The following is an 18,106-nucleotide window of genomic DNA, read 5'->3' on the forward strand; positions in this document are numbered from 1 at the left end:
AAGCTAGATCTTATTGCTTATTGCATGGCTTATCCCCTTCACATCAGATGAAATCACACTAATGTCTCTGTCTGAGGTGAAGAAATGTTTCTGCAGGCTGTCTTTACATCTGCTTCCTTTGTAGCAGTGACTCCGAACATGGATAAAAAGAGCCTTATCCCTCAGCTGCTTCCACAATCCCAGAGAACATCCAACCTTAAGCTATTAATTAATTTCTGAATGTGCTATGGGGAGTGTGAGTCTCCGGCTTCGATTATCGGAGTCTCTTGGTATTCTCTCTCTCTCTGTCTGTCTCTCAAAGATAATGTTACTTAATTGTGGTGGCTCTTTTAACTCTCATGTTACAGTTCAGAGCTGTAAGCGAGCGAATTTCTGTATTATACAGCGCTGGTGTTTAGGTAGATCACACAGAGGGAAAAATCACAGTGGGTTCTATTAAATATTTTGGGTGATTGTTTCAGACATTCTCAGTGAGATTAGCAGGAAGAGTCCTGAATAAAGTCACGATGAAATGGAAGTACTGTATGACACATCTTTCATTCCATATTGTGATGTACATCCAAGTTAAAGATTTTTCCATTTAGCATTTAATGTAAAGAGAATTTGAGGTTTGAAAGAGAATTTGCAGCTGATTGTGGACAAACTAAATGATAGCAGAAGTCTTAAGATGCAATCTCAACAATGTCTCAAACTGTACAAAGATCTATATTTCTCATCAAATGCTATCCATATCTATTTTAATTGCTGTACATTCTATTACTGTATTTCATTGGACTCATTTGTGTCTATTTTCCCTCATTAAGTGAAGTAACATATCTCAGAACTTGTGAAAAAGCAACAACTGATCAATAAAATTTTCCTCTGGAGATTCTCTTTAGATAGTTATATATAAACAAATTATTTTTTAACTTATTTATACCAGTTCATAATGTCTTGCGTTAATGACCATGTAAATATTAAATAAAATAACAGTTCAAAAAATATCTGAACTTATTGAATCCGCTTTTATGGATTCTGCATGCACAGAATAGGTCACAGGTTCAACGTTCAAATTGAATTTAGTAACTGGAATTGGAGCTCAGTATATCCAATCAAAACAAATATAGCAATGAAAAAGGAAAAGATAAAGGTACAATGATAACTTGGAGCGGGTTTTAAAAGTGAAATCCAGGAAAAAAGATAGCCAGTCTGACACCAAACTGTCAAGGATGTCACATTGTCACATTTTCTGTATTTGACGTTGAATTTGAGCTTCTTGAGAGAGAGAGAGAGTAGAGAGGTGACACACTACACAGGCCTCATTACCGATTCCCAAATGACTTCACAGTGAACAGGCTCAGTCAAGTGCACTCAGTCTCTCCCCTCATGCTATTTGTCTCCCCGTCTTTTTGTTCAAACCCCTCTACATCATACACCTACACAGGTCCATTCTATGAGCATCTTCTTGTCGGCACCTCGAGATATTCTCGTCTGCTCTGCCTCTGGTGTCTGATAAGGGGAATTGATGGGTTGACACAGGAGTGACGTTGATGGACGTGTATTATTTGCTAGCTTATATAGGACAGAGGCTTGGGAGGGAAAGACGAATTGAGCAGAGCCTGAAGATAAACTTAGAACAGGTTGAAACCAGATCAAAGATTCACTTGCTTTGATCACTAAGAACAGCAGAATACAAAAATAAACGAGTCTGGCAGGCAAAGGGTTTGTGAGTCTGCAATGCATCACCCCTGAACTTCCTGCTTGACTCTTGACCTGTTTGTGTCTCTTTTCAGGTATTGCTGTAGATAAAAACGGGCTGATGTACTTTGTGGATGCCACCTTGATTAGGAAGGTGGATCAAAACGGCATCATCTCTACTCTCCTGGGCGGCAATGACCTCACTGCTGTGCGCCCAATGAGCTGCGATTCCAGCATGGATGTCAGTCAGGTCAGCACGCCGAAAGCCCACATTATAAATTATTCACAGGCAGAAACAGGAACTCGGAAGGTTCATTTGATCATAAAATCTAATTCTTTAAATCCTGACGCTTCAAAACAGACCTTCTGAGCTGAAAGTGCAGATATGCAAACATTAATCATGTCTAGCAGGCTTGCAAAAACTTGATCAGAAGCCCAGAAGATGATACATGGTTAATCTGAAAGCTTAATTTAAAAACTTTAAATCCTTTTTATCTCCAGGTACGCTTGGAGTGGCCCACCGACTTGGCGGTAAACCCCATGGATAACTCTCTGTATGTGCTAGAGAACAACGTTATTCTACGCATCACTGAAAACCACCAAGTTAGTATCATCGCGGGGCGTCCCATGCACTGCCAAGTGCCTGGCATTGACTATTCCCTTAGCAAATTGGCCATCCACTCAGCCCTGGAGAGTGCCACGGCTATCGCCATCTCCCATACGGGTGTGCTCTACATCGCCGAGACGGACGAGAAGAAGATCAACCGCGTGCGGCAAGTTAGCACCAACGGAGAGATGTCACTGCTGGCTGGTGCTGCGTCAGAGTGCGACTGCAAGAACGACGTCAACTGTAACTGCTTTGCAGGAGACGACGGATATGCTACAGACGCCAACCTCAACTCCCCCATGTCTCTGGCTGTCTCACCGGATGGCACACTCTACATTGCAGACCTCAATAACATTCGGATCCGGGCTGTGCGCACTAACCGACCAGGGCCTTCAGCACTGGGTCAATATGAGGTCGCGTCCCCTCAGGAACAAGAACTGTATGTGTTTAATGAGGAGGGTCTTCACCTACAGACCATCAGTCTTGTGACAGGTCTGCCTCTCTACAACTTCAGCTATGGCCCTGATGGAGAGGTGGCCACAGTGGTGGATAACTGCAATAATACAGTGAAAGTGCGGAGGGACGGGGCAGGGCAGGGTGGAGCGGGACTGCTCAGGCTCGTCCTGCTGCCCGAGAATCAGGTGGTTACGCTGGGACTGGATCCTGCAGGAAGCCTGCGATCCATCTCTGCTCTCAACCAGGAGATCGTTCTGATGGGATACAATGGAAACACTGGTTTGTTGGCTACCAAAGCTGATGAGACTGGCTGGACAACCTTTTATGAGTAAGTTGCAATGTGTCTGTTGTTTATGTAGCATGCAGACATCTTTGTATATGCATGAAACAGTCAACATAAATTTTATTTAGCATTGTCTTCACATTCCGATCAGCCCAAAGAGATATGCATAGTTACTGATAAACTTTCACTTTCAAGCAAATAAAATGTGTCAGTGACTCAAGATTTTTACATTAGTTGATTAAACCTGTTTAGCAAATGTTTACAGAGGCAGGTGTGAAACATTGACTTATCCGATTGGTGATAATAATCCACTCCCATTCAAAAGTTGGGGCCAGTTTTGTTTGTTAACTGTTTTTATCATTAATAAAATGTGCATTTCTTGAGCTTTGCCATAACAGGAATACATTACATTTTCAAATATGTTAAAATGGGGAACAGTTATGTGGAATTGTAACAATATTTATTACTGTATTATTACTGTATTCCAGCCTTAGTGAGCTTAAAATAATTTTTCTGATATATTACGAACTCCAAACTTTTGAATGATAGTGTGTCACGGAACACTTTAGTTGAAAGCTAGAGATATCCAGTAGGAATATCCATTATTTGACTTTGAAGAGAGTGCTGGATAAATTCCTCTCTTTCCTGCAGAGTTCTGTTGCAACCCTGCTACACACCTGCCTGTAATTTCCAAGGGAACATGAAGCTCTTGATTAACTTTTTCAGGTGTGTTTGATTAGAGATGGAACACTCTGCAGGAAAGTAAATCTCCAGGAACAGGAGAGCACAAGCTTGCTCCTGAGAATGCAGAATTCCCCACACTCCAGTGCACTGGCACAGACATCAACCAGACTGTGACAGATCTGTGGCAGGATCCAGATCTGCTCCCTAATGTAATGTTACAGAGAGAGGGAGAGAAAGAGAGAAACAGGCAGGGATAGAACTGAAGCTCTATGGGGTGATTGTCTAGATGACACAGTTTGTTGTTTGAGATGGTCAAAGATTGGGTATAGTTATGATTGCTTCCAGTGCTTTACAAATATGAATTTGAAAATGTATTGTGCTAACATTTAGTGTATTTTCAGGTATGACAGTGAAGGACGGCTAACCAATGTGACGTACCCCACGGGGATGGTTACAAGTCTGCATAGGGAGATCGAAAAATCCATCAACATTGACATTGAGAGCTCCAACAGAGATGATGACATCACCGTTATCACGAATCTTTCATCGGTAGAAGCGTCTTATACTGTTGTGCAAGGTATGTCTTCTCACGAGTCGTTTTGAATTTGTATTGGGTTTAAGAAATCATTTTGTAAAAGATTCTCTGGTTGGGTTCGTATTTCGATTCATTTTGAACTTCATTGTTTTATATATCATTGCATGCAAACTTACTCTGGAAGCCAAAGAACTGTATGATTCAGTGCAGAAAACACCATTCGTTTTCACTCCCATGCCTAGTTCTCCAGTTGTATTTTACTGTGATGCATATGATTCAAAACAAATTCATTACCTTATCCCAAGAAAATATTCACATGCTTCCATCTGCCCTCGACCACAAACCCCACCGTCCCGAAGCTTATTTCATCTGTTAAGATGAAAGGACAGAAAGACAGAGCGAGAGAGCAACAATGTTTTACTTCCTTCCCATGGCAGACTAAACCATAAAGTCAAACTTCAATACAACTAGACGTAACACAGGATGAGGGAGGAACCTTCTGATTGAACTACTGAGGATTTAGTCCAAGGAGAACGTTCCTCAGATCACACTTTCGAATCTAACCTTGACGCGCTCATGGGGTGAATAATAAATTGACTAAACGCCTCTAAAAGCTTCCATATAAATTATAACTATATTATCTCAAATTACGAACGTACCTTGTGCTCATAAATTAGTTTCATGGTTGGTAATTTATTTATAGTGGATGTTCTGAAGCATAATAAATGTTTGTGGCATTCTGAAACAAAGGGATTTGAGGCTTCACATCATTTGTTATATCTTTTATGATCTTAAGAAAGACAGCCAGACTGTTCTTGAGCTGATGAATGCCCTGCAGCCCTTTCATAAGTTCAGAATAAATCAAGCCTTTTTTTGTAGTTGTCGTTTTGTACTCTTGTCATGTTGAAAATTTGTTACGAAATATTTTTTTTGTTCTTAATTTAATGGTAATTTGATGTCACTCTGTTGCCCCCTGCAGATCAAGTACGGAACAGCTACCAACTGTGTAACAATGGCACTCTGAGAGTAATGTACGCCAATGGGATGGGAATCAGTTACCACACCGAGCCCCATATCCTGGCAGGATCAGTGAGTCCCACCATCGGCCGCAGGAACATCTCCCTTCCCACTGATAACGGTCTGAACTCTATCGAGTGGAGGCTGCGCAAAGAACTGTCCAAGGGCAAGGTCACTGTGTTTGGCAGGAAACTTCGGGTGGGCACTCGCTCTAAGATTTTCATTTAAATATTGTAATATATTCTTTTTACATATCAGTGCACAATGCAAGCAAAGAACCCTGCTTGATCATGAGGTTTTCATGTCAATGTTTTGTCATGTCAATGCAATATTTGTGCAATTTGCAGGCACATGGGCGCAACCTCCTGTCAATAGATTTTGATAGGAACACACGGACTGAGAAGATCTATGACGACCACAGGAAGTTCACCCTGAGGATCACGTATGATGCCCAGGGCAGGCCTGCGATATGGCAGCCGAGCAGCAGCCTTGCAGTGGTGAATGTGTCGTACTCCAGCACAGGCCATCTAGTGGGGCTACACCGAGGAAGTATGAGTGAGAGAACAGAGTTTGACCCACAGGGCCGAATCCTTTCACGCTCTTTTGTGGATGGAAAGGTCTGGAGCTATAGTTACCTGGACAAGGTGAGATCATTGATTAAAGTGAGAGTTGGGTAAAGATGTATTAAGAAATGTAGAAATTTTAAAATAAATTTAGAATTGTTGTTTTTGTTTGCTTTGCTTTAAAATGTTGAAATATACTGAAATTTTAAGTAAAATAAAATATTTTGTCAGATAATATACCATGAATTAGGATTTATATATATTTTTTAACTTTTCCTTTTAATTGGACATTTATATTTTTATTTTTTTAAGCGTATATTTAACTCAAAAGAGTGAGATTTAAGCTTAGAACTGGGGGAGGGGGCAATAATAGTTAAATTGTTTATAATTATGAATAATTCATGATTATGATAATTATATTAATAATTGTTAATAAAACAAAATGTTGTTTCATTATAGTCCAGGTCGTTATTGTTAACTAAAACTTCATTAAAAACAATAATTTATGCTCATTGAACCTAAGGCAAAAAAATCAAAACAAAATAAATAATTTGATTAAAAACTTAAAAAGCAAAATAAAGAAATATAGAATTATATATATTTTTAAGTATTTTTTAAGAAAATTATAAAAAATAAGATTGCCAAGAAAAATATTACAACTTATATACATACACAAATCTACTCCAAAAAAAAACAACATTTAGTGCAGAAACTCTGATGCATGATTTCATTTTGAATTATGACAGCTTGTTAAAAGATGTTGTTGCTCATTAATTTCAATGTGATAATAATGTTCTGAAAATATTTTTCTCCACAGTCCATGGTGCTGCTCCTGCAGAGTCAGAGACAATACATCTTTGAATTTGATGCGTCTAACCACATCACGGCTGTCACCATGCCCAGCGTCGCCCGTCACACCATGTTCACTCATGTCTCCATCGGCTACATCCGCAACACCTACAACCCGCCAGAGAGCAACGCGTCCATCATCTACGATTTCAGCGAGGACGGGCGCCCCCAGGCCACCTACTTCCTAGGTACTGGCCGTCGTGTGCTCTACAAATACGGCAAGCTGGCCAAGCTCTCCGAGATCTTGTATGACAGCACAGCCATCACCTTTGGCTACGACGAGACAGCCGGCGTACTAAAAATGGTCAACTTGCAAAGCGGTGGCTTTTCGTGCACGATTCGCTATCGTAAAATGGGTCCCCTGATTGACAAGCAGATCTATCGCTTCTCGGAAGAAGGTATGGTGAACGCACGCTTCGACTACACCTACCATGACAATAGTTTCAGAATCGCAAGCATGAAGCCAGTAATCAGCGAGACGCCACTTCCTGTTGATCTATACCGCTATGACGAGATCTCCGGAAAAGTGGAGCACTTTGGAAAGTTTGGCGTCATCTACTACGACATCAATCAGATAATCACCACTGCCGTCATGACCCTCAGCAAGCATTTCGATGCGCACGGCCGAATCAAGGAAGTTCAGTATGAGATATTCCGCTCTCTCATGTACTGGATGACGGTGCAGTACGACAACATGGGCAGAGTAATCAAGCGAGAGTTAAAGATTGGCCCCTATGCCAACACCACCCAGTACCGCTACGAGTACGACAATGACGGACAACTCAGTGGCGTCAAGGTGAACGATTGGTCCACTTGGCGCTACAGCTACGACTTAAACGGCAACCTACACCTGCTCAACCCGGGTAACAGCGCCAGGCTCATGCCGCTCCGCTATGACCTACGAGACCGCATCACACGACTGGGTGACGTCCAGTACCGTCTGGATGAGGACGGTTACCTCAGCCAAAGGGGCGGCGATGTGTTTGACTACAACTCTAAAGGCCAGCTGGTGCGCGCCTATAGCCGTGCAGCTGGAGGATGGAGCGTCCAGTACCGTTACGATGGACTCGGACGGAGAGTGTCTACTAAGAACAGTCTGGGTCAGCACCTCCAGTTCTTTTATGCTGACCTGAACAACCCAACTCGGGTCACGCATGTGTTCAACCACTCCAGCTCGGAAATCAGCTCTTTGTACTATGACCTGCAGGGCCATCTGTTTGCCATGGAGGTGAGCAGTGGGGAGGAGTACTACATCGCCTCTGACAACACTGGTACGCCACTGGCTGTCTTTAGTAGCAATGGGCAGATGATCAAACAGGTGCAATACACCGCTTATGGGGAGGTGTACCACGACTCCAACCCTGAGTTTCAGCTTGTCATCGGCTTCCACGGTGGGCTTTACGACTCGCTTACCAAGCTGGTGCATTTCACCCAGAGAGACTATGATGTTCTAGCAGCCAGATGGACGTCGCCTGATTACACCATGTGGCAGAAGATTGGAAAAGATCTGGCACCCTTTAACCTATACATGTTCAAGAATAACAACCCTCTCAGTGATATGCTGGATGTCAAGAATTATGTCACAGGTTGGAACTTGTAATTGGGTGCTGTTGCAGTTTAGCTAATTAGTTCATTAGGTCAATTTCACATGTTAATTAAATGCTAGTAGTGGTTTATAAATAATGTGATGTTTTTTTTTTTGGGGCAAATGTTCAGTCATATTTAAATCAAAAATATTCAGAAACCGTATATGGTACAGATGGTTCACTCTTACATATATATGAATAGGAGAAATATGATATATTAAATATATAATATTTTATGTATATACACTACCATTCTGCAGTACATGGTCAGTTAAGTTTTTTTGTTTGTTTGTTTTTTAAGAAATTATTACTTTTATTTAGCAAAGACACATTAAATTGATCAAAAAAGACATTAAGGACATTTCTGAAGTTAGATTAAAGATTTGTTTCAAATATCATATATATAAGCAAAATATATATCTACTTATTTTTCATATAGGTTTTTGCCATATGATGTACTTAATTTTATGTTTTTTTTTTTTGTTATTATTATTTCAATCAGATGGGCCTATTTATTGCCTATGTTGTAAACCCCAAAAGCTTAAGCTTAAACTCCTTTTCTATGTATTTTTCATCGCAGATGTGAAGAGTTGGCTCGTGATGTTTGGCTTCCAGCTTAGCAACATTATCCCAGGCTTTCCCAGACACACACACTATTTTGTGGATCCACCATATGAGCTCCTTGCCAGTCAAGAAAGTGAAAACGGCCAGGTGAGTCACCACATTAATACCAAAGTAAATCCTAAGGGAATTACTTTTGTTTTCCAATGGCAGCAAATCAGTGAATCTTGAACTAGGTGATCTAGCTTGCATTTACTAAGGCCTTTAATTGTCTTCTTGCAGCTGATAACCGGAGTTCAGCAGGAAGCTGAAAGGCACAACCAAGCATTCATGGCTCTGGAGGGACGGCTTCTTGACAAAGAGCGCAAGACCAAACATGAGAAACCAGGCCACTGGTTTGGCACGAGTACCCCCATCATCGGACGAGGGGTGATGTTGGCGGTGAAAGAAGGCCGTGTGGTCACAGGGGTCTCCAGCATGGCCAGCGATGACAGCAGGAAGGTGGCCCTGGTGCTCAATAGCGCCATCTACTTAGACGGAACGCACTACACGCAGGATGGCCGTGACTGTCATTTCTTCATGAAGATCGGCTCAGCTGACAGTGACCTTCTAGCTTTGGGACTCACCAATGGACGAAAGGCACTAGAAAGTGGGATCAATGTGACGGTAAGCGGACGATCGCGAAGAGGGGTCACCGTTGAGTTCCGGGTTCCAGCGCTTTCTCTGAGCGTGCGCTATGGATTGGCATCGGACGCCCTGGACGAGGAGAGAGCTCGGCTGTTGGAGTTGGCGCGGCAGCGGGCGCTATCAGGAGCCTGGCTGCGAGAGCAGCAGCGGGCACGGGATAATAAAGAAGGAAGCCGCTTGTGGACTGAAGGAGAGAGACAGCAGCTCCTCTCAACAGGGAAAGTGCAGGGGTACGATGGGTACTACATTTTACCCGTGGAACAGTATCCCGAACTAGCGGACAGCAGTTTCAACATCCAGTTCTTGAGACAGAATGAGATGGGGAAGAGGTAACAGTCCAAATCATTTGTTATCCCATTTGGCTTTCCCTCCGCTTATACCTTTACCGTTTTCAGTTCTTCTCTCAATCTTTTTCTCTCTCTTGCTCTGTCTTTCTCTTTTTTCCTCGCTTTTTTTCCGTTATCTCCTGAACCCACGGAGAATAATTGAACTAATGGGGAAACTCACCGAACGCTGCAGGGACTTTTAAAAGAAGAACATTCAAAAACTTTGTTAATACTGACTCTGGCAAAAAAAAATAAAAAAAAATAAACAATTTGAAAGACCTCGTCTTTGTTTTCCAACAATGGACGTCAAAAAGCACTGAGAAACAAAACAGAGTTACTGTTGCTGAAATACGAAAAATCCCCTTTTTAAAAAAGAATTGATATTTTTACCCATATTTTTTGGGTTACCGAGAGGATGTTGGTGCCAGATGGTACGCTTGTGATCGTGTGATCTGGATCGGAGAGGTGCTGCGAGTCTCACGCGCCATTGGAGAGGCCCAGTCTCCACGTCAGAACTGAAGAGTCTCAGGCCTCACATACTTCACAGCTAAACTGTCAATTGCCTCTGCAGCAAGTCCCATCATCTACAGACTGTTCCTTCAAGACAATTCCAGCGGAGTAAAAGTGATGAGAACATCCAAGTCCGGCATAGTTCGTTTCATCACTGATAGAAAAGTACAGTACTTGCATATCTGTATCTGATAACAGTGAAGTTCTGAGTGTGCTTTAGATGCGATAGTTTTGTACGTCCCAGTCGCATTAGAGTAACGAGACCTTCACCAGGGCACTTCTGTATAGAGATATCAGAGAAAAAAACACTCACAGACTTCAGATTGAAAGGTTACTAGTGTCAGAAACTATTTATTTTTAGTTAGTTTGTTTTATTTATTTATTTTTCATTCATAGTACTCTATGACAATCATAAAGGAGTCGCGGCTTTTAGCTACATAGATAAACATTGACGGTCGAGTTAATTTTCCTTTGTACAATATGTAATAATTTTTGTATTATTTTTTTTTTCTTCAAAACAAATTCTAGTCATAAACAGAAATAATTAATGTAAAGTGTTTTAAAATGGTTTATACTTTAAATAAAGTTTAAAACTGTGAAGCTTGTTTTTCAAAAATATATCTGTATGTACAGTGTATAGATTTACCTTTATGCAGCACAGTAGAATATTGTTCATAATATCAACTTTTATATTTCTAACAGAAGGTGGCTTGTTATGTGCAAATCAACAGCTGGTATTAAACACTAGAATTTTTGTGACACTCAAGATATCACAGGTGAATAATATTGATACCCCGTTTGATGTTCTGTTTGTTTAGTTTTGTTTTTATGCAGAAAAGTTGCTGTACTAGAACCCAGACTATAGAAATGGATTCTTTCCACTGTGAAGAGACTCATTATGGATGTCAAGATGTACCAAATCAGTATTGAGGGATGATTCTTACTCAAGTGAGACTCTTCTGAGACCTTACCAATAAATAGTTTAATTCATGTGAGTTCGGCTAGTCTCATGTATTTGTAAATGTCTTCACATCTGTATTGTTGTTGTATTATGTCATTTCTCCACATCATGGGGTAGAGAGTGCGCTGTTCTTTTACCAAAATTGACCGGGTTAAACTATACTTCAGTAAAACTTTGATGGTAATGTTAACTAAATGTAGCAAGTTAATGCAGCATTACTATGGCTTTTTTGATATGCACAATGGTAATACTATAATAATAATAATAATAAATGTATTTTTATACACAGTAGCACCTTTAAAAGTTAATTCTTAAAGATACTAACCCAGCCGGCATTTCAATGTTGATTCAACGTTGAAACAACGTCAGGTACCAGGGTTGAATCAACGTTGAATTACCTTTCGATTTTGCAAATTGGATCAACGTTGAAATCACGACGTGGATTCACCGTTGAAATCGCGATGCTGTTTCACCGGCTTACCTGCATTACAGGTGAATTAGGGTCGTGCTGCAGACCTGGGATGAAAGCTGAATGAGGTGTTGATTTTGAAAAGTTAATCAGCGTTGATAACACGACGTTGTTTCCCCGTCGTACCTTGCACTGTGTATAAATACACCTAGATCCTAGTTGGCATTTAGATCGACACGGTACATGCAAGGCTAAAAATCTAATGACTGGCAGCAATGGCTTTACAATCAACTTCAATAAACTACCACATGCTCAAAATTGTCAAACAGCAGTTTAATTTTGGAAACATACTGTATAAAACAGATGAAAATAATCCCACACTTTATTATGCAGAGTATGCATAGAGGTATTGCTAAAAACATGTAGTAGAACAATCCAAATACAATAATATTTAAAGGTTTTTGTAAAATAACTTGGCACATAAATGCATATTTATGGCAGCACTTACAAGACAAACCCTTGTACCTTTATGACTGAAACCAGTGGATCTTTTATTTGGGTGGAAAACTACAGTTTCTGTCAAAAACATGTTTTAGTAATGTCTCTCATTACAAGAGTTGTGTACATTTGTGCCGTGAAAATGTGTGGCACAGTTCGAGAAGGGAACCTTCAACCAGTTGATTTCTAACGGGAACCCCCCCGGACTGTGTCATCTTTACCGTGGGGAATGCAGAATGAGATTTCTACCGCAGGGCAGTCTAAAATGTTAGAACCAGCAGCCTCGTGCATATAGTGTGGTTGTGCTTCGGTTGATCCTTGATAGTGTCCCAGCGCTAGGTCCTTTCTGATGCCATCCCCTCCACTCTCTCCCACTTGTGCACTTTCTGTATCGTCCTGTATAAACATTTAACAGACGATTTTATCCAAAGCGACTTACAAATGAGAAGAACAGAAGCAGTCAGGTGTACAAGCGAACAACAACAGTATACAAGTGCCGTGACAAGTCTCAGTTAGTCTAGTATAGAACGCATAGCCAGGTTTTTTTTTTTTTTTTTTTTATATGAAAGACAAGAAAAGAAGGAAAAGTGCTAGCATTAGTTGGTTAAGTTCTCGTGAAAAAGATGAGTCTTAAGATGTTTCTTGAAAATGAGTAAAGAGATTGGGAAGTCATTCCACCAGCTGGGCACAGTCCAGGAAAAGGTCCTTGAGAGTGATTTTGAACTTCTTTGGGATGGCAACACAAGGCGTCGTTCACTTGCAGAGTGCAAACTTCTGGAGGGCACATAAGATTTAAACAGTGAGTTTAGGTATGTTCACAATGTTTCACAATAACTCTGATATTGTGAAATATATTTAACTGAAAACTGAATGCACACTATTTTCACTTTACAGTGCAGTAACAGTGAGGTTGGAAACAAAGTGGATAACACTATTCATTAAACACTTATTTAATGTATTCAGATGAAAATGTACAATATTAACAAATTATTCACAAGCAGTGTTTTCAGAGGCCCCAGTTACACTGTTTTAATCAGAACACTAGCAATACAGTGTAGTAAAATAAGTAAAATCTAATTCAGTACATTTTTATAAAACTAAGTACAATCAAAACCTATCACAAAAGGTCAAAGCATCTCTACCAGAAGTGACAGTGCAATGTAGCAGATGAACAATGTCTTACCAATGTTTCAAGAACAAGCTGGATCCTTGATGACACTACAAAGGTAAAGAAGAAAGAGTTTACTGAAAAGTTCTTAAAAAGCAGGATTTCATATTATACCATTTCTTTAAACCATTGGTTTTCAAACTTTTTATACCAAGGCAAGTACCACTTCAGAAAATATTTGTTATTAAATATTAAGTTCCACCATAATGACTAACATTACATTTCAGCAGCGTAGTAAGCCAAACTATTCAGCTACAGCTCTACAGTTAAAAAATGAGGCAGTTTTATTCTAATAAGAATATTAATTGTTGTCAGACACTTTACCATGGTAAATACAGTTTGAACATTGACACTACAACTGTGCTTACATACACAGGTAAATGAAAAAAAAAAGTTTAAATTAAAGTGTAATTTTAAATGTAATTATGTAACAAAAGTTACAAAACTGTACTGTACTTTAACTGTAACATACTTAAATGTGCAAAAAAAAACTTACTCAAAGATTAAGTTAAAATGTATTAACATCAGTTTAATTTAGTGATTCACCTGCGTTAAAACTAGAGGGGGCCTGACACTTTGAGAACCATGGCTTTAAACAATACTATTTTTTATTTATTTATTCATTTTCATTAATTCATTAAAATTATATTATTTAAATACCGACATTTGCACTTATATGTTTCATAAAACACTTTCAAACTATTATAAGAATACAAACATATATAACACACCTAATGCTTGGGATTCATATCAGGCAAATATGGGAAAATCTCTATAGGACAGACATTACCACATAACTTACCAGCAACACATTAGGTGAGCATCTAACTTGATCATCTGTGATAAAGCAATGCAAAAATAGACACACGAGTATTTATTTATCTGCAGGTTACATGTCGCGATCCGACTCAAATGATTCGCGAACCCGCTCTTAAATCCCGATCTGACTCAAATGATTCGGGAACCCACTTTGAAGTCGCGATCTAACTCAAATGACGCAAATGATTCGAGAACCCGCTCTGAAGTTGCAATCTGACTCAAATGATTCGCGAACCCGCTCTGAAGTCGCGATCTGACTCATATGATTTGCAAATCCGCTCTAAAGTCACGATTTGACTCAAATGACGCAAATGATTCAGATGACTCAAATGATTCGCGAACCCGCTCTGAAGTCCCGATCTGACTCAAATGATTCGCGAACCCGCTCTGAAGTCGCGATCTGACTCAAAGACGCAAATGATTCGCGAACCCGATCTGAAGTCGCGATCTGACTCAAATGATTCAAATGATTCGTAAAGCCGCTCTGAAGTAGCGATCTGACTCAAATGATTCAAATGATTCGTAAACCCGCTCTGAAGTAGCGATCTGACTCAAATGATTCAAATGATTCGTAAACCCGCTCTGAAGTAGCGATCTGACTCAAATGATTCTCGAACCCCCTCTGAAGTAGCGATCTGACTCAAATGATTCAAATGTTTCGTAAACCCGCTCTGAAGTAGCGATCTGACTCAAATGATTCGCGAACCCGCTCTGAAGTGGCGATCTGACTCAAATGATTCGCGAACCCCCTCTGAAGTAGCGATCTGACTCAAATGATTTGCAAACCCGCTCTAAAGTCGCGATTTGACTCAAATGACGCAAATGACTCAAATGATTCGCGAACCCGCTCTGAAGTCCCGATCTGACTCAAATGATTCAAATGTTTCGTAAACCCGCTCTGAAGTAGCGATCTGACTCAAATGATTCAAATGATTCGTAAACCCGCTCTGAAGTAGCGATCTGACTCAAATGATTCGTAAACCCGCTCTGAAGTAGCGATCTGACTCAAATGATTCGCGAACCCCCTCTGAAGTAGCGATCTGACTCAAATGATTCGCGAACCTGCTCTGAAGTGGCGATGTGACTCAAATGATTCGCGAACCCCCTCTGAAGTAGCGATCTGACTCAAAATGCATATATCTATGAGGTCCATACTTTCTCCCGAGGTATATTCTCCACAATGCTATTCCAATTAGGTATTATGTAAGGCATTGGTATTATCTCTCTCTGAAAGAGAGCTCTAATTTTATAGTTTTTTTTTTCTTGATCTGCAGAAAAGCAAACATTTCCGATCATTGTGTCAGTTAAATTCAGAGTGTAAGAACATGGCCATGTACTTGCAATACCTTGTTTGGTTCACATTTGTCTGCTGTGCTGTAAATAAGCAGTCGTGGAGCAAAAAGCCCAACTCATCTGGTTCAACGTGTCGAGGACTTTGTTTTTGCATCTTTTTTTGTTTTACTGGAAAGACACATTGCAACAAAAATCCATTGAATCCAAATCCATTCTATCAATACATTTACTCCCGAGTCCCATAAAATGTTTGTAGGAGATTTCATATGACTTTATTATTGTTTGCAGCAGTAAAAATAATCTGATAGTCTGTAAAATGTGTTTTGGTAAAATCTGTATCTAGGTAAATTGCTTTAATCGAGAATTGATGAAGAAGTGATGATTATAACCATGAGTTAATAATAATAATAATAATAATAATAACAATGACAGTTACAAGCACACTTTCTGTTGTTCATAATAATAACAACAATTTATTCATATTACTATTCATATTAATATTCAACTTGCAATGTAAGCAGTCTTATTTTGAAGCTACAGGTCTTCATTGGGAAGTTTTAAGGCGGTGCCTTTTACAAGACCACGCCTACGCTTACAGTAGAGCCAATATGAAATGGCTTTTAAAAACTTGAATAACGAGGAAGTAAAGGTGCAACCACCCGGTGAACTGTCTTAACGTCAACATGGCAAGCAGCGGTAAGTTTGTGGTCGGCTAAAAATAAGAAACATACTTTAAGAGAGTTAAATAAAGCGACGTGTGAAACTGCAGATTCTGTTCACTGTTTCTGAGTACTGGAAACGGATGTTGGCTTTGAGCAGCTGTTGTTTTCGTTGTCTGTCGTAGTCAGGGTGACGGTGCACATGTGATAAAACTACCATTATCTCTACATTTTTTTTTTACTTACAGTCTAACAAGCTGAACGTTTTGTACACTTGCTAGTATCCATAATTCCATTTAATGCATTTTCTAATAACGCATGTCTGCTGACCTGGTCGTTATTTTCATTACTTCATTCATTCGCTTTAAAGAGCTTAGAATCTTGTGACGTAAGGATGACTTGCAGTAATTGAAATGCTATGTGTATGGAATGCAACATTTTCACTTTTGATGTAATCATTATTTGCATATAAACAGATATGGGACATGCATACATAAAAAAAATATGTAAATCATAAAACAGAACTAGTAACCAAACAATTTACATAGAATTTTTTCTTTCTTTTTTTAAATAATCAAATATTCAACGTGTAAGGTATAAATGATATCTTAACAAACTTGAATTTTTTTATAGCCTAGTATTGTTTTATGTTCGTTGATTACTGAGCGTTTATTTCGTGACAGGAATGTAGGCGTAACTGCTTGATTGTACACATTCCTCTCTGCAATAGATAAGGAGATTTCCTATGCTGATCTCAAAGCTCTCTTGGCGAAGGGTTCAGGGCTTGTTGTGGATGTCCGCAGTAAAGAGGAGGTAGATAGAGGGCGTATTCCTGGCTCCATTCATATCCCAGGTAAGACAGATGGACTGATTGCATTGTATCATGTTACACAAGAAGATTTGTAGGTGACCTAAAATGAAAAACAAAGTCAAAACAAAATCAGTTTTTCCATCACTGGAAAAACTCTAAAACAGGGTGTTGAAAATGGTAATAATGAAAACAGGTATACATATTGTTTGGGTGGCAATTTATTTTCCCTGTTTACATTTGTATTGGCCATGTGTTGGCCTAATAAAAAGAGAACTTGATGTTGTTGTTTTTTTGTTTTTGTTTTTTAGTGGAAAATGTAGAAAGTGACATGTCATTGGACGCATCTGAATTTCTGTCTAAGTTTGGCGTAGTTAAGCCGTCTCTGGACAGCTCTGAACTGGTTTTCCACTGTCAGGTGGGAAGACGTGGCGCTGTTGCCACAGAGAAAGCCAGAGGCCTGGGCTTCAAGAAGTAAGAAACTTAGCATCATGAATGCTAAACAATCACAGTTTTGCTAAAGCTGTAACAATAATTCCTTCTCTCTCTTCAGTGCCCGTAATTATGCTGGCGGCTACAAGGAATGGTCAGAAAAAGGAGGCAAGTGACAATCCTCAAGAGCTCCTGAAAATCTGAAGATTCCATCTTAATTTAGGGACCTTTTATCACTTATACCTCTTAATGATAATCATAATATTTGTGCATGTATTTTAATAAAGTCTGATTATTAAACACATAAATGTTGTCCTTGTCTCTTTAAATGTATGTAAAATGGTATGAAACGGTCCTCTTCGTTCAGAACCATAGACTCTATAAAAACATGGACGTAGTGTCCGTGACGTCACCCGTAGACTCCTGGGGGCACGTTCAAGATCAAAACGGTGCGCAACGTTTTGCTACGGTTTCCTTGTTGAACGTCATGTTTCCTGGAAACGGCATGCACCGGTGTGCAACGGGGTTTGGGATGCGTTTTCTCTTGTTTTGTGGGGGTGTCAGAACTGCAGTCCAATCAGCAGCAACATGTATATAAAGCACGCGGTATTAAAGTGAACTCGCACAATGGCTTCAAGGAAAATAATGTACAAATGTGTTCGTTGGAGCTCGGTATACGCAACAACTGAGGATATGATAAGACATGTTTGTTGTTAAG

At 39.8% G+C, this 18,106-nt stretch overlaps 2 protein-coding genes across 6 annotated transcripts in view; both read left to right on the plus strand.

The window, feature by feature from the left end:
• The window catches only part of tenm2a (teneurin transmembrane protein 2a), a 273,356-nt gene extending 262,525 nt beyond the window's left edge, over positions 1 to 10,831 (plus strand). For all 5 annotated transcript variants that reach the window (XM_026281000.1, XM_026281002.1, XM_026281001.1 and 2 more), the window contains 8 exons: positions 1,773 to 1,927; positions 2,179 to 3,068; positions 4,109 to 4,284; positions 5,222 to 5,457; positions 5,607 to 5,903; positions 6,640 to 8,257; positions 8,838 to 8,968; positions 9,101 to 10,831. In XM_026281000.1, coding sequence (XP_026136785.1) covers positions 1,773 to 1,927; positions 2,179 to 3,068; positions 4,109 to 4,284; positions 5,222 to 5,457; positions 5,607 to 5,903; positions 6,640 to 8,257; positions 8,838 to 8,968; positions 9,101 to 9,838 — 4,241 coding nt within the window. In that variant the 3' untranslated portion in view covers positions 9,839 to 10,831. The remainder of the gene's footprint in view (positions 1 to 1,772; positions 1,928 to 2,178; positions 3,069 to 4,108; positions 4,285 to 5,221; positions 5,458 to 5,606; positions 5,904 to 6,639; positions 8,258 to 8,837; positions 8,969 to 9,100) is intronic.
• Positions 10,832 to 16,073: 5,242 nt separating this feature from the next.
• On the plus strand, positions 16,074 to 17,696 carry tstd1 (thiosulfate sulfurtransferase like domain containing 1). Its single transcript, XM_026281433.1, has 4 exons — positions 16,074 to 16,185; positions 16,879 to 17,001; positions 17,268 to 17,430; positions 17,510 to 17,696. Exons 1-4 carry the CDS (start codon positions 16,173 to 16,175, stop codon positions 17,562 to 17,564), a joined length of 354 nt encoding a protein of 117 aa, XP_026137218.1. The 5' UTR covers positions 16,074 to 16,172; the 3' UTR covers positions 17,565 to 17,696.
• The last annotated feature ends 410 nt before the right edge of the window (positions 17,697 to 18,106 follow it).

This window comes from Carassius auratus, chromosome 14, assembly GCF_003368295.1.
Source record: "Carassius auratus strain Wakin chromosome 14, ASM336829v1, whole genome shotgun sequence".
Lineage (NCBI taxonomy): Eukaryota > Metazoa > Chordata > Actinopteri > Cypriniformes > Cyprinidae > Carassius > Carassius auratus.

Excerpts from the sequence above, each read along its gene's own strand:
- tstd1 (XM_026281433.1), top strand. Across the intron at positions 17,002-17,267 it reads TGGCTCCATTCATATCCCAG|TGGAAAATGTAGAAAGTGAC; the intron begins GTAAGACAGATG and ends TTTGTTTTTTAG. Across the intron at positions 17,431-17,509 it reads AGAGGCCTGGGCTTCAAGAA|TGCCCGTAATTATGCTGGCG; the intron begins GTAAGAAACTTA and ends CTCTCTCTTCAG.